At 39.1% G+C, this 17,090-nt stretch overlaps 1 protein-coding gene across 1 annotated transcript in view; it reads right to left on the bottom strand.

Annotated features, from left to right (window-relative positions):
* YME1L1 (YME1 like 1 ATPase) overlaps positions 1-17,090 on the bottom strand; it is a 169,584-nt gene that overhangs the window by 63,063 nt on the left and 89,431 nt on the right. The window contains exons 11-12 of the mRNA XM_033931421.1: positions 10,355-10,487; positions 10,085-10,147 (exon numbers count right to left, since the gene is read on the bottom strand). Coding sequence (XP_033787312.1) covers positions 10,085-10,147; positions 10,355-10,487 — 196 coding nt within the window. The remainder of the gene's footprint in view (positions 1-10,084; positions 10,148-10,354; positions 10,488-17,090) is intronic.

The raw sequence follows: 17,090 nt of genomic DNA, 5'->3' as shown, positions 1-17,090 counted from the left end.
TCTTGAAGTTAAATAATGTTGCCTTGGTTCTCTTTCCCATAGGTAGTCCTACTTGCACTTTGAACTGAATCATGTTGTGGTCACTGGTTCCTAGTGGTCCTATGATCTCCACATCCTTCGCGGGGCCTTTCAGCCCATTGAGGATCAGATCCAGAGTCGCTGATCCTCTCGTTGGTGCCTCGACTAGTTGTTCCATGAAGCAGTCCTGGACTGCTTCCAGGAACTCCGTTTCCCTTGCACATTTTGAATTTCCAAGACACCAGTCTATCCCAGGATAGTTGAAATCTCCCATAACTATGGTGTTTGGGTTCTTGCATTCCCTTCTCAGCTCGGCTACCATTTCTGTATCTTCAGCTTCAGTTTGCCCAGGTGGACGGTAGAACAGTCCCATCTTTATCTCGGATCCGTTGCTTCCTGGTACTTTGATCCACAATGACTCCAGTTGGGCATTTGTCTCTGCTGTGTCCACAGTGGTTGAGTGGATGGTATCCCTTATGTATAGTGCTATTCCTCCCCCCTTCTGGTACGTCCTGTCTTTTCGGTAGAGTTTGTATCCTGGCAGTACTATGTCCCATTTGTTTTCCTCGTTCCACCATGTTTCCGTGATCCCTATGATGTCTAGTTTCTCCTTATTGGCCATGACTTCTAGTTCCCCCATTTTGTTCTTTAGGCTCCTTGCATTTGTATACATGCAGTTCAAGTCTTGGCATTTTCCCTTCCTTTCTATTTTACCTTGCATTTCATGCTTCATTCTGTCCCCTTCCTGGCCTGTCAACTCCTGAGTATTGTCTCTTTTGTCCTCTCTTTGTGGTAGATTCCTATTGCCTTCCCCTTGTGGCGTGTTCCTATTGTCCTCCTCTTGTTCTTTCTCATCATCCAATCCCGTTTTGACTTCCCCTTCCAGTATGTTCATCCTTTCCCCCTCTCGCTTCATCTGACTCCCTTGTTTGCTCATAGTCTGTTGCTTGCCACTTGTGTCTTCACCAAAATCTTTCCCCTCAGTACCCTCACTGGGTACTGTTTCCCGAACCATCGATACCAGGTCGACTGTCGGCTTTCCCCTTCTACTTAGTTTAAAGCTTGCTCTATCGCTCTTCTGACGTTATTTGCTAGTTGTCTAGTTCCCGCCTTGCTCAGGTGTAGACCATCCTTCTTGAAAAGCTTGTTCTTTCCCCAGAACGTTGTCCAGTTTCTCACGAAGAGAAATCCCTCTTCCTCACACCATTTTCTCATCCATGCGTTAATGCGTATGTATTGGGTCCTCCCAGAACTCATGGAGAAGCTTCCAGATTGGTTATGGTTGGAGTGGCAGCTCATGTCTCCTATTAGGCTTCGTCATTTGATTAGTATTAAAATGCCTAGAATAAGAAAAAGTAATAGGATATTAATGGACACATGGACAACATTAAAGTATGTTAACAACTTAACTCCTATTACTATTCAAAAATCTACTTGTCAAAATATATGGCTGAACTCCAAGATACAAATAGGCGGTTTTATGATTGTCTGGAAGGATTAGATTGAAGCAGGAATACGTACTTTAAATGATGTTATTAATGATGGTAAGCTGCTGGAGTTTTCACAATTACAACATAAATTTGGACTTAATAAAAAACAAAGTTATAAATGGTTGCAATTGAAGCAGGCCATTCAGGCAGGGTTCCCTGAATGGAAATCTTTAAATACTCATTTTACTCTAGAATTCTTATGCTTCCAGGCAGATTTTATGGGTCACCAGGCCGCGCAGTGGTACAAAACATTATCTGGATATTTAAATAAAAAACCAAGGACTGTACTTAGAGATATTTGGAGCATTGAGATTAAGCATCAAATTAATGCATCTCAATGGCCACGTATTTGGTCTTGGAGGATAAGATGTACAATGTCTGCGTCTATGAGGCAAACATGGTTTTTCCTGTTGCATAGAGCACTCTGGACCCCTGTTCGTTTACAAAAATTGGATTGCTCTAAGTCTAATAGATGTTGGCATTGTCATCTTGAGGCTGGAACTCTAGATCATCTATTATTTTATTGTCCGTTTATTAATAATTTTTGGAAATTGATCTGGGGTCAAATAAATTGTATGTTAGAGAATCCTGTGGCCCTATCATATGACCCAGTTTTGTTTGGAATGTCTATGAGGGCCAAAAGTCAAATTTCATCGAATAATAATAAACTGTTAATGATTTTAACAGGAGTTGCCATCCAACATATAACACATAATTGGAAAGACTATAGGGGATTGAATTACTGTTTTTGGTGGAGTTCGGTTTGTCAGGTGTATGAAATGGAAAAAACATTGGCAACTAAGAGAGGTTATTATAAGAAATTTAAAGTGGTGTGGGGACCATTAATTGAGTATTATAATAAATAATTGTATTTATCCCCATTAAATATGTGTAGAGGGAAGGGGGATGAGTGGGTTTTATGACATTATGAGGGGTAATATATGAAAAGGGAGGGAGGGGAGATAGTCTATGGTATAAAATGATTGCAGAGTTTCAAGTAAAGAATGTACAGTATGACTTGATTTCTTTTACACTTGATTGTATAATGTAAAAATGAATAAAGATATAAAAAAAAAAATGAGCATTCTGAGCGATTCTCTATCATTGCTGAGTGATTTCCTAACCTCGTTGTGCCACATCTGCGGCAAAAATTTGCTGACAGTTCTGAGCGGTCGTAGCCTTATTTTCTGATCAGTGTCTGAACGCGCTGATTGGCTCAGGCACTGACAGGAAAGTAAGGTTTGACAGCTCGGACCTCCTCACGCAAATTAAAATAAAAACCAAAGAAACCCCAAATTGGAGATTGGCAGGAGAGATGCCCACTCTCTCCTACCGCATCGCACAATCACCTGACACTGCTACCGTCACCCTCCCCCGCAGTGGGAGAGATGCCCACTCTCTCCCGTCGGCCAACCTCCCCCAAACAATTTCCCCCATATCACACACTCTACACCCTCCCCCCGCAGCGGGAGACATGACCTCTTTCTCTTGCCATCGCCCAACCTCCCTCATGCCCTGACTCTACACACAACCTCCTGCAGAGGGAGAGATGCCCACTTTCTCCCATCATCCAACCCCCACAACTCCCTGATTCTACACACACCCCTGCAGCGGGAGAGATCCCAATTTCTTCCATTGCTTAATTCCCCTCTGACAACTCCCCCCATACCCACAACTCTACACACATACACACTGCAGAGGGAGAGATGCCCACTCTCTCACCATCACCCAAACACCTCCCCCCCCACATCAACTCCCCCATGCCCCTGATGACGCCCCCACTCCCTCCCTACCTTATTCAGGAAGTCCGGCTGGAGGGACACTTACCTACTCCAGCTGGAAAGCCCATTTCTTTTTTTTTTTTTTTTAAATCTTTATTCATTTTCAAAAATTACAACAAGTGTACAACATTCATTCAGAAATACCTTAATTCATCACTTGATATTCTTATTTGTATTATTCCAAATAAATAATTATATAAACCCACCCCTCCCACCCATATACTAATAAATAACAACTATCAATATATTATCCGTCATTTCTTACAAAATGATGGGCTTTCCCCTTCCTAGTACATCCTTGAATGTGCCGGAGAGAGGCCTATGGTTCTGATTGGCCCAGGTTGCTTAAGGCCACTCCCACAGGAGTGCCAGGAGTGGGTATTGGGAGATTGTGCAATGTGGCAGGAGAGAGTGGGTATCTCTCCCACTGCCAGGGGATGTTGGGAGGTTGTGCGATGCAGCAGGAGAGTGGGCATCTCTCCTGCCGATCTTTGATTTGTTGTTTTTTTATGTGGGTGTATTCTGCGCATATGCTGATTACTACCACCAGCGACTCATCTCAAGTAAATTTAGCGAGCCTATGTTCTCCTCACCTCATTTGCATGCGCTGTTTTTGGAGAATGACTCGCCTTTTTAAAATTATTACAAGAACAGCTTTGACAGGATCGGAGAAGGTTAACATGCCGCTGTACCGGGCCATGGTATGCCCTTACCTGGAATACTGCGTCCAGCATTTGTCACCGTACATGAAGGACCCAGTACTACTCAAAAGGGTCCAGAGAAGAGCGACTAAAATGGTTAAGGGGCTGGAGGAGTTGCCGTACAGTGAGAGATTAGAGAAACTGGGCCTCTTCTCCCTTGAAAAGAGGAGACTGAGAGGGGACATGATTGAAACATTCAAGATACTGAAGGGAATAGACTTAGTAGATAAAGACAGGTTGTTCACCCTCTCCAAGGTAGGGAGAACGAGAGGGCACTCTCTGACGTTAAAAGGAGATAGATTCCATACAAACGTAAGGAAATTCTTCTTCACCAAGAGAGAGGTGGAAAACTGGAACGCTCTTCCGGAGGCTGTTATAGGGGAAAACACCCTCCAGGGATTCAAGATGAAGTTAGTCAAGTTCCTGCTGAACTGGAATGTACGCAGGTAGGGCTGGTCTCAGTTAGGGCACTGGTCTTTGACTTAGGGGCCGCCGCGGGAATGGACTGCTGAGCACGATGGACCACTGGTCTGACCCAGCAGCAGCAATTCTTATGTTCTTATGACAACAGCCTGTCTGGTTTTACCATGAAGCTTTGAGAATCTTCCCCTCATTTAGATTGTAAGCTATACCAACCTAAGATGGAATTCTGAGGCCAGTTATTAAGGGGAAAATGCTACAGTAGTGAATTCTAGAACAAGAGGAATAATTTTACAACAACTAAAAGGAAAAAACTACTAGACATGAGACCTCTACTCAAAGAAAAAGGATTTAAATATGGTCTATACTACCCGGCGAAAATGAGAGTGTCATCTGGAGACAAGTCCTTATATTTTGAGGATCCCGAAAAACTAAAAGAGTTTCTCTCTAAACCAGAACCTATGATATATTAACATAATATATTAAGATGGTTTTGAAGACTCTATGAAAAATTAGAAAATATAACATATCGAAATATTTGAAGAAATGGAGGAAAACAATACAAAGAAAAGACAATAATAATTATATGAAAGAAAGAACAGAATATAGGAAAATTATTAAATAATACACTGCATATATGTTTAAAATAATTATATGTTGAAATCATAATACTAAGGAAATACAAATTAACATATTGTTAAATGGAAAATGATACATTAATAAAATGTTATGGAAAATGATTAAATATATATAAAAGATCAATATAGATAGATAGAAGGGAAATTTGTTTAAACAATTGAATATTGATTGCCTGGAATGGGGAGAATGTTAGGATTACAGTTCCAATGTGTATCCTTAAGCAGCCAATATATTGGGTGGGAAAGGGAGGGATAAGGAGAATATTTATTAGAATAATTAAGGGAGATACATTAGGGTTAAATATGTGTGCCATGAAGAAAATTTTTTGGATATTAAATATGAAAGAGGAGAGGAAGAATAAGATAATGAAAAGTATTAAAATATATAATGTCTTTTAAAATATATTCTATTAATGTCAATGGCCTGAATCACGTAATTAAAAGGAAAAAAATATTAACATTTTTAAAAAAACAAAATGCAGATATTTACTGTCTGCAAGAGACCCATCTTAATATGAAGGAATCACAGAAATTATCAGGTGGATGGATAAAAGAATGTTTTTTTGCTCCAGCAGTGGGCAAAAAAGCAGGGGTTGCAATCCTTATAAACAAAAAATGTATGGCCAATATAAAGGTAAAAAATTCAGATCCACATGGTAGATGGATACATATTGATATAGGTATGGGAAATGATACCCTGACGTTATTTAATATATATGCCCCTAATTCGAATCAATCAGAATTTTTCAAAAAGCTACAAAATATGTTATTACCACTGGCTGCCTCTAATTTAGTGGTGGCTGGAGATTTTAATGCTGTAATGGATCCATTATTGGATAAAAAACCAGGTAAAAATATTAAATCTTTAGGTCTAGATAATTTAGTTCGATCATGTGATTTGAAAGATATATGGCGTATTCTTCATTTTAATGATCAGGAGTATTCATTTTGTTCACAGGTTCATAAATCATTTTCAAGAATAGATTATATTTTTGTTTCAACAAATAAAGTGCAACAAGTGATTAAAGCCTCCATTGATCCTATTATCATTTCGGATCATGCGGGAATATGGATAGAATTACAATTAGATCAATTAGAAAATAATAGACCTCTTTGGAGATTTGATAATGCATTGCTTGTGGATGACAAATTTTTGGAAAATTTTAAAACACAAATTAATGAATTTTTTCAAATAAATTTAATGGAAGATACATCTATAGAGAATGTATGGGATGCATTTAAAGCAACTATGAGGGGTAATATCATATCATATTCAGCTTTTATTAGGAAACAAATTAAAAAACAATATATAGAATTAGAAAAAGAAATAAAAATATTAGAAGCTAAATTGATAAGTAAATGGGAATATGAAGTTTTGCAAGCTCTTTTGAAAGTAAAAGGTAAATATAATGAATTAACTTCAAAAATGATAAGAAAAGATTTGTTTTCCAAACAAACGATGTATTATGGAAATTCTAATAAGGCGGGAAAATTATTAGCAAATTATCTTAAGGCAAAAAAAAAGGAGAACTAATATTAATGGAATAAAAGATGATAATGGTATAATAACAAATCAAACAAATATAATATTAAAACAATTTTTAAATTTTTATAAGGATCTATATTCTACCGAACCTTATTTGGAGAAACAAAAAGATGGGAAAAAATTTTTAGATTTAATAAATGGACCTAAGATTCCTGATCATATAAAACGAAGTTTAGAAGAACCTATATCATTAAAAGAATTAGAAACAGCATTGAGATCTCTTAGAGTTGGATCCGCTCCAGGTGGTGATGGTTACACAGTAGAATTTTATAAAACATTTCAAAATATCCTCTCCCCACATTTATTAAAATTATATCAGACACAACTTATAAAAGGTAATATAAAAGGTACTATGGCTGAATCAATAATAATTGTTTTGCCTAAGCCAAATAAAGATCCTACTTTGGTTTCAAACTACAGGCCTATATCTTTGATAAACGTTGATAATAAACTATTGGCGAAAATTTTGGCTTTGAGATTAGCCAAAGCTCTCCCACATATTATAGATATGCATCAAACGGGTTTCGTTGCTAAAAGACATTCCTCCAATAACTCTAGACTATTATTTCACATGCTAAACTTGTCAAAAAAAATGGATGAACCGGCATTTACAGTTTCATTAGATGCTGAGAAAGCATTTGATAGGGTAGAATGGAATTTTATGTATCAGGCTTTAGAATGGTTTGGTATAGGTTCTGGATTTATACAAATGGTAAAAACATTGTATAGCTTCCCGATTGCAAGATTAAATATTAATAATAAGATATCTGATGGTTTTCAATTGCAAAGGGGAGTTAGACAAGGTTGTCCTTTATCTCCTTTGTTATTTGATGTTGTATTAGAACCCTTATTGTTAGCAATACAGCAAATGAGGGAGATACAAGGAATTCCATATTCAGATATGGAATATAAAATTTCGGCTTATGCTGATGATATTTTGCTTTATTTGAGAAATCCAGAGTCTACCTTATCTTCTTTATTGGAATTAATTGATAAGTTTGGCAAATTTTCAGGTTATAAAATTAATTGGAATAAATCTGAAATTATACCCTTGAATGTTTACTGTGTAAAAGGATTATTTGATATTTTTCCATTCATATGGAAAGAAGAAGGATTTAAATATCTAGGCATTCAAGTTAAAAAAACAATTGAAGATACTGTAAAAGAAAATGAAAAATATGTATTAAAAAAAGTAACGGAGTTATGTGAACAATGGAACCCATTACATATATCTTGGTGGGGCAGAGTTCAAACTATTAAAATGATGATGTTGCCTGTGGTTTGCTACCAAATGAGTATGATACCTATTTATTTTCAGGGGTCCTTTTATAAGAAGCTTAATAGAATTTTAACAAAATTTCTTTGGCTTGGTAAAACACCTAGAATAGCTTTAGTAACCTTACAAAAATCAATTAAGGAGGGAGGGGTAAATTTTCCAAATTTCTATAGGTACCATCAAGCCTATATTCTACGTCAGGGTATGTATTGGATCCTCCCAGAACTTATAGATAATGCACCAGATTGGTTATATTTGGAATGGCGCCTTATGTTTCCCCTAAATTTAGTTCATTTACCAAGTATTAATATACCTAAAAGATACAGAGAAAATAAAATAATAATGGATACTTGGAAAACATTGAGATTTATTGATAAATTAACACCCATCCCAATATATAAATCAACTAATCAATCCATATGGATAAACTCCAAGATCAAAGTAGGCGGAGCTCAAATCCTTTGGAAGAACTGGATTATTGCAGGAATCAGATCTCTAGATGATATTATTTCAGAAGGTAAACTGCTGGATTTTTCACAATTGCAACATAGATTTGGTCTTAATAAAACACAAAGTTTTAAATGGTTGCAATTGAAGCAGGCCATTCAGGTTGGGTTCCCTGAATGGAAATCATTAAACAATCAATATAGTTTAAAGTTCTTATGCTTTAAAGCAGACTTCCTAGGACATCAAGCCGCATTATGGTATAAATTAATATCTGGATATTTAAATAAAAAACCAAAAAATGGTCTAAGAGACATTTGGAGCATTGAGATTGGACATCAAATTAATGCATCTCAATGGCCACTAATTTGGTCTTGGAGAATGGGATGTACAGTGTCAGCGTCTATGAGACAAACATGGTTTTTTTTATTACATAGAGCTTTTTGGACCCCTACTCGTTTACAAAAACTAGACAGTTCTAAGTCTAATAGATGCTGGCACTGTAATCTAGAACCAGGGACATTAGATCATTTATTATATCATTGTCCTTATATTAAAATATTTTGGAATTCAATTTGGCCACAAATTAATAAATTAATGGAAAATCATATTGCAATATCATATGATACAATTTTATTTGGAACAATGATGAGAAAAAAAAGTCAAATTTCACCAGAAAATAATAAACTTTTATTAATTATGACAGGGGTTGCCATTCAACATATAACTAATAATTGGAAAAATTACAACAACCTAAACTACACATTTTGGTGGAATACAATATGCCATGTTTTTAAAATGGAAAGAACAATAGCAGTACAAAAGGGGACATATAATAAATTTATAAAAATATGGGGGCCATTGACAAAATACTGCAATGATTAAATAATAGAATACTTTTTCTTCTTTTCTTCTTTTAGAGATTTTCTTTTTTTTTATGACACACATATAGGGGGGATAAGGAAAACAATTTATATATAATATATTATAATATATGATACAAAATGTAACAAATGATTAAAAAATAATAGAAGGGTGGGGGGAGGGAAATTTATCCAGAATATATTGTAGTAGATATAAATATGGTATTGAATAATTATCAATTGTATTCCAATATGTTGTATACTTTTATAAAATTTGAAAATATTATGTTAAGGCAATAAAAGGGTGGGGGGAGGGTGAAGGGGAAAATCAAATTCAGACATACATTGTGTTATATATAAAAGTGATACCATGCATATATCAAATGTATTTTATTATTATGTACACTTTTTGTAAAATTTGAAAATAAAAATATAATGGAAAAAAAAACAAACAATTAGATGCTTGGTTTTAAAGGGCAAATAGGCACCTAATTAGGCACTATTTTATAAAGACAAACAAGCACCTATATACTTTAAAATACTAGCCATGAGCAATAAAAACTGTACCTACATTGGAGGTGTGGATATTTACTCCTGTTCTTAAAGAGATGTAAATGCCCACAACTAGTTTGTGCTAGCAGGCATGGATAGGTGTACTTTCAAACTCTGTCCACCCTCTGCCCAAACAGCATGCCTGTATATGACTACAGGCAAAGCATGTGCCATTATGTCACAGTGTGTACTTTTAAGCAGGTTGATATTTTTAACACCCGTTATACATGTAAATTGGCATTTTATCTGCAAAAATATATTATTTTGAAGAGTAAGACCATGATTGAAACAACGTATGCCTGACAAACACTACACAACAAACTACTGCATTTGTCCAGCTTGACTTTATACTTACTTATCTAAAGCTTCAGGAAAATTTGTTGCTCCTATAATGATAACTCCTTCATTGGGCTTGAAGCTAAAAATAAACAATGAATATTTGGGGAATTAGGTTTTTAAAGCAAATAAATAAACCATTCTAATAGTGAAATGAAAAAAAAATGTTTTGGAAGGCTTACTTCAGCACCACTGAAGAGACTCAAGAGGGAAATAAAAGAACAAACTAGAAAGAGGTGCTTTCCCTTGTAGAAGTTAACTGCACTCTAATAAACTTTGAAATATTTACCCATCCATTTCTGCAAGAAGCTGGTTTATGGTCTGTCTTGAGTATGGATGCATAGGAGACTCGATTCTTTTGCCACCAACAGAATCCAGCTCATCAATAAATATTACACAAGGTGCATTGGATTTTGCTTCCCCTAAATAAAACCCACAATATAGTTAAAAAGTAATTAAAACAAAACAAAACCCTCTAATTCTTGGCCATTAATCATTTAGGGCCTGATTCTGTAATTGGAGCCTAAAAAGATAGGCACCTATTGCATGACAATCACACTTAGGTGCCCATTACAGAATCACACTTAATGGCACCTAACTTAAAATGTAGCCACTTGTAATGTAGGCCAGGGTTTTAAAGGCCTACATTATAGGCACCTAAGTCCTTTAGAGCAGTGGTTCCCAACCCTGTCCTGGAGGAACACCAGGCCAATTGGGTTTTCAGGCTAGCCCTAATGAATATGCATGAAGCAAATTTGCATGCCTATCACTTCCATCATATGCAAATCTCTCTCATGCATATTCATTAGGGCTAGCCTGAAAACCCGATTGGCCTGGGACAGGGTTGGGAATCACTGCTTTAGAGAATCGCTCCTAGAGGCGCTTAAGTCTTTCTCTACCCCTAAACATGTCTACTTTGGTGTTAGGTGTCACTAGGCGCAAGCACTAGGTGTCTATGTTTTGTAGATGCCTATCTCTTAATTAAATTTTATTTTTTTCAATTATGAGCAGTTAAAGCTCATTATTGAAGCCAATTTTCAAATTAAGTTACATGCTTAACTTTAGGCCTTTCCAACAAAAATCCCATTAAGGAGCTATATGCGACATTACATATATCTAAACAATATTGCCCTTTGTGTCACAACTGTAACTCAGAGGGAACAAAATCTGAAAAAAAAGAGAAGCTGTAACAGTTCTCTGTAGCACTGTAAACAGTAGGATAAAATCAGATACATTACTGGATAGCAAACAGTGGAATTAACATGAAATATTCAGGCATGTACAAGACTTCCCATTCAGTTTCTGCCTCACTGAGTCCCCTCACTCTATGACAGTGTTTACAGCAGTGATTCTCAACCCAGACCTCGAGTCACATTCAACCAGCTAGATTTGCAGGATATCAAATATGGATATGCAAGATAGATTTGCATATAAAGGAGGCAATACATGCAAATCTATCTCATGCATTTTCATCATAGAAATCTTGAATACCTGACTGGCTGGGTATGCTCTGAAGACCGAGTTGTGAATCACAGGTTTATAGGTCAATTCTGCAGGAGTCTTGTGTCCGATTTTTCTTGCTATCCATTGAGAACCCCTATTACAGATAATAAGCAACTGTGCTTTCTCTACCAATAATGTTTATACTTCTTTTTCAATGTTTTATCCCAATATACTTATATTTTGTGGTTACCATTATCTGTTAATAAGATTATATTGTGTGTATATGAAAAATGGATGGAAGAAACTGCATTACAATTAGTATTATTATTATTATGGGAGTGGGTCTGGGGCGGAGTTTGGACGGGTTTGGAGTACTCGTTTTGGCCGGGGGGGAGAGGGGGTAACTCAGTTGGTATTTGTAAGGCTTAGGGGGTAACTTGGCTTGAAAGGTTGAGAAACACTGGTTTAACCTATTCCAGGTCCCGGTTGAATGTTTATAAGATATCCAGGACCGAGCCTTTTTCAAGCTCATTCATATAATTGGAGGCCCTTGGGGGGAGGGGGCAGGCCTTCAGGGGGGCTGATGTAGAAATACACGGAAGGAGGGAGGGAAGGGGCGGTTCAAAGATGTGCATATGCCGGATCGGGGGAAGAAATAATGGGTCTAAAAACAGAGGAGAGGGAGCGAGATGGTGGACAATAGGATTTAGGGAGGGAAGGAACAGAAAGGGAGAGAAGTTGGACATAAGAGATGGTGTGGGAGGGGGAGGATAGATATACTGGAAAGGAGGGTAGTTGGGAAAAGAATGGGAGAGACGGTGAACCCTGGGGTGGTGGGGAAGGAGGGAGAGATGCTGGATGAAAGGGTAGTTAAGAAAAGGAAAGATGGTGGATCTGGGGTTGGTGGGGTCCATCGCTGCAGGGACAAAAAAAAAAGGAAAGATGCCAGACCTTCGGGGGAGGGAAGGGAAACAGAAGGGGAGGACAGAGATGGTTGGTTAGCACCGAGAAAGAAGAAAACGACAAATGGGCAGGAGACCCTAGCAAGCAAGTTATCAGAAGACAACCAGGGACCAACATGGGACCAACCTGGGACCAACATGATTTGAATAATGACCAGACAATAAATGGTAGAAAAAATAATTTTATTTTCTGTTTTGTAATTACAATATGTCAGATTTGAAGTGTGTATCCTGCCAGAGTTGGTGTTAGACCGCTAATGTGAGCTAGGATTTAACAGAAAGAGGAAAAATCTTTTTTTTTAAATTTTGTTTACACCACAGTGCCAGTGTGGGTAGGAGAGGGCAAAGGGGGTGAAGAGTCTATAAAAGGGGTGAAGAGGTTATAAAATAAATCCACTAAGATGTTTGAAAAAAAACCCCAAACAAACCCCAAAATAAAACAAACCCAACCACCCAATTGGGCAGGAAAATCAAGTTGAATCGAAAAGTCAATTCAATAGGCTGAATTGAATCAAAACATTTTTTTTCTGAATCGGGCAGCACTAGTACTTGCCCTGCTCCAAATACAGAGTTGTTAGAAGTCTTTTAACACACAGGTTCAGTTTTTCTAGGCAGGCAGGTACAGAAGTAAAAAGGTTCCCCTCCGTAAAGCTTATTTTCTGTTGTCTTCAGACAGCTCTGTAAGGAACAGCCAGAGTTGCAGTCAGCACTTCATCTGCAATCTCCTCCCAGTGGCTTTCTTTCTCTGCCCTGCCCTTTTTGTTCCTCAGGGCTGTTTCCTGGTCGCCTCTTCTCCCCTCACTCCTTCCTAGGTTAATAGCCCACTCTTGTGTTCTGTTCTTGTAAGGAATAGTCCTATACGGGGGAGCATAACCCATTCTTTAGTGTGATCCTGATCTCTTCTGGAAGGATCCTATAGGGCAGACATGCCAAACTCTGGCCCGCGAGCCAGGTGAGTTAAAAATTGGTCCGCCAGACATTTTCAACTTTATACTCAATCTGGCCAGCCGGCAACAATAATAATAATAATAATAACTTTATTTTTCTATACCGCCATAGTCAGGCGACTTCTAGGCGGTTTACATTGTAAGAAGGCTGGACATTCAGCGAATAACAAAAGGTCTTAATACAATACAATAAGTCTACTTACAATACCGAACAATGAGTCTCAATACAATACAATACAATACATTACTATGAGTCTAAATACAATACAATACAGTAAGTCTAAGTACATTACCATACAATGAGTCTAAATATTAAACAATAATCTAAAAGGGAAACTTACGTATTAATTGGAGTTCTATGGATAGTGACAACCGCTGCCACTGCTGCTCTTCACTCAGTTCTGCCTTCATCTGATCTCCTCTTCAAAGCAGCCTACTGAGGATCGTTAGCCGGCTGTAGCGAACCTCGCAGGCCGTTGTCGACTTCGGTAGCACGTTCCCTCTGACGCGATCCCGTACGTCAGAGAAGGGGCGGGATCGCGTCATAGGGAACTTGCTACCGAGGTCAACAGAGGCCTGCAAGGTTCACTAAAGCAGGCCAGCGATCCTCAGCAGGCTGCTCTGAAGAGGAGATCAGGCAAAGGCAGACACATGTGAAGAGCAGCAGCAGCCGCTGCTGGCTGACCAAAGACCAGGAAGCCGGGATGGAGGGAGGGTAGGAACGGCAGGCCAAATATGAAGGTGAGACCGGGAAGAAGGGGGGAAAACATGCAGGCCTTCGGGACGGGGATGGGTCATGGTATAGAAGTACCCAGAGGGAGAGAAGGAGGGGTTCAGACGTACATGTGCCGGACTGAGGAGGAGTGAGGGGAGGATAAGGATGCAGACATTTAGGGACACAAATGGGGATACTGCAGGGAACAGAGTGACCAAGAAAATGCTAGATCATGGATAGGTGAAGAATGACAAAGGGAGATCATAAGCATGGAGAGCGGGAGTAAGGACATAGAGTGGATACAGGACATGTGGGAGGGGAAAGCAGGGAGGAAAGAGGAAGATGCTCAATGTAGAGGGGCAAGAGAGGAAATGCTGAAAAAAGGGAGGGATAGAAAGAGAGGCTAAAAAGAAAGGGAATATGTTTGCTTGGAGGGAGAGTGGGGAAGAAATAAAACAGAGGAGAGGGAGAGAGATGGGCATTGGGATGGAGGGAGGGAAGGAACAGAAAGAGAGAGAGGTTGGACACAAGGGATGGTGTGGAGGAGGGATAGAGATACTGGATTGGAAGGTAGTTGGGAAGAGAAACAGAGAGATGGTGGACTCTGGGGTGGCGGGGAAGGAGGAAAAGATGCTGGATGAAAGGGTAATTGAGAAACGGACAGACGGTGGATCTGGGGATGGTGGGGTCCAATTGCTGCAGCTGCAAATATGGACATGAAAAAAAGGAAAGATGCCAGACCTCCGGGAGAGTGTAGGGAAACGAAAGGGGAGGACAGAGATGGAAGATGGATGGTTAGCACAGAGAAAGAAGAAAATGACAAGGAGATCTCCTGCATCGGAGTGTTTCATCGGAGGGGATTGTGCCTCTCTCCCTGGCTTCCTGCAGCAGCGGTTCTGCTTCTAACTACTTGTTCCTGGCAGGCATCTTCAGAGACGGACCCCTGACGTCACCGGGTCCGTCTCCAACAATTTAAAACCAGAACGCCGCCGCGGGAGACTCGGGAGATCTCCTGCATCGGAGTGTTTCATCGGAGGGGATTGTGCCTCTCTCCCTGGCTTCCTGCAGCAGCGGTTCTGCTTCTAACTACTTGTTCCTGGCAGGCATCTTCAGAGACGGACCCCTGACGTCACCGGGTCCGTCTCCAACAATTTAAAACCAGAACGCCGCCGCGGTTGCGGCCGCACCCGCGCGGCCGCAGGGCGTGGCCGAAGGGGCGTGCCCTAAGGGGCTCGCCAGGCCCCTTGGGAGCCCCTTGGAGCCACGAGGAGCCAGGGAGTTGGAGATTATTTATTTACCTATTGGAATATAGGTACGAATACAGGAGATCTCCAGATCCAGGATATATGATTTGACTTGTATCAGTGCCTGGTGAGACGCTGAGGGTACGATTGGTTATATTTCAACAGCGATTAGACTATTTGTTAGTCGCGATGCCGAAGAGACGGGGTAAAAGCGCCGCTGCAGCCTCGCGACGTCTTGAACACCCCCCTCTCGCCTCAATTGAACATTTTCTTCAGCGACTTCAGAGGGAGTCAGTAGGTTCGGGGAATCGCCCGCTGGACTCTGCGACGTGGAGTGACGCCGGATCGGAAGTCCTTGGGCTGGATACCACGCTGAGCCCCGACCAGAGGAGTCCACCTCCCCCACCGCTGAGTGCGAGCTCCCCATGTGAAAGGAGTGGGCCAGGAGTAGCAGCACTCTCTGATCATGAGGCTGTAACATCAGGGAGCCAGCAAGGTGAAGTCTCTATGGCTTTGTTAAGTCCAGAGACGGTTCCAGCGGATAGAGAGGAAGGAGGAAAAAATCCAGACCAACAGACAGAAGGCAGCCAAGGTGAGTCTTCCCCAACTTTACATGAGACTTTCTTTAAATATCAGAAACCAGCTGAAGTGACTCTTGATTCAATTTGGGACCTAGTTTCCAAACTGGGAGACTCACTAACTAAACAAATTAAAGAAGGTGAAAAGAATATAAAAATTCAAAAACAGACAATAGAGGAAAATAAACAGGAAATTTCCAATGTCAAAGAAAAATTGGGAGGTATCGAAAATGAAGTGAAAATGATTAAACAAGTTCAATCTACAATAATAAATGATAATCAAAGTATTAGAAAAAAATTGGAAATTATGGAAAACAACTATCGGACTAATAATCTACGACTGTTGAATTTTCCCAAAATCTTATCAGTAAACCCGAGAGAGATGATAAAAAGGTACTTCATGGAGATATTTAATATTCCTGAGGAATCATTGCCTCCTCTCACTCGAGTATATTATTTGCCTATGAACGCAAGGGGTCAACATTCGGAGGATAAGAGACAGGAAATACAAGACCTTCAACAAAATTTGACAGCAATTTTGGAAACATCAGATAAAGATTTGGTTAAACCAGCAACTCTTATACTATCTGTGGCATTGCTGCCGGATAAAGATTGGATTTTGAAAATGTTCTTTAGGAACAAGAGTAAGGAGTTTCTGGGTTTGAAAATTCAAATGTTTCCAGACGTTAGTAGAGAAACTCAGAATCGTAGACGTCAGTTTCTTTTGTTGAAAGCAGGAGTTACACAGCTGGGTGGCATTTTCTTTTTACGTTTCCCATGTAAATGTATAGTAAGATATCGAGATAATAAGTATGTGTTTTTTGAGCCATCTCAACTTACAGCTTTTCTGACACTGAAACGTCTGGAAAAAGAGGGTATAACAACAACTACCACAATAACAACTAAGTAATTGTTGGACTTGGTATAGAATAATTCCTCAAGCCAGACACATGATACTGTTCTTTATTATATAGAATTTACAATTGATTTCCTTAAAAGTTCACTCTTTTATATATATCTTGGATCACATAATTATTGAGGACTTGAGATTGTCCGATTTGAATTTTGTTCTTATTATGTTAATGATTTACTTATTATTTGTGTTCGATCTGACAATCTTTCAGTACAAAATGTTT

This window comes from Geotrypetes seraphini, chromosome 2 (genome assembly GCF_902459505.1).
Source record: "Geotrypetes seraphini chromosome 2, aGeoSer1.1, whole genome shotgun sequence".
Classification (NCBI taxonomy): Eukaryota; Metazoa; Chordata; class Amphibia; order Gymnophiona; family Dermophiidae; genus Geotrypetes; species Geotrypetes seraphini.
This window is presented reverse-complemented; position numbering and strand designations above follow the sequence as displayed.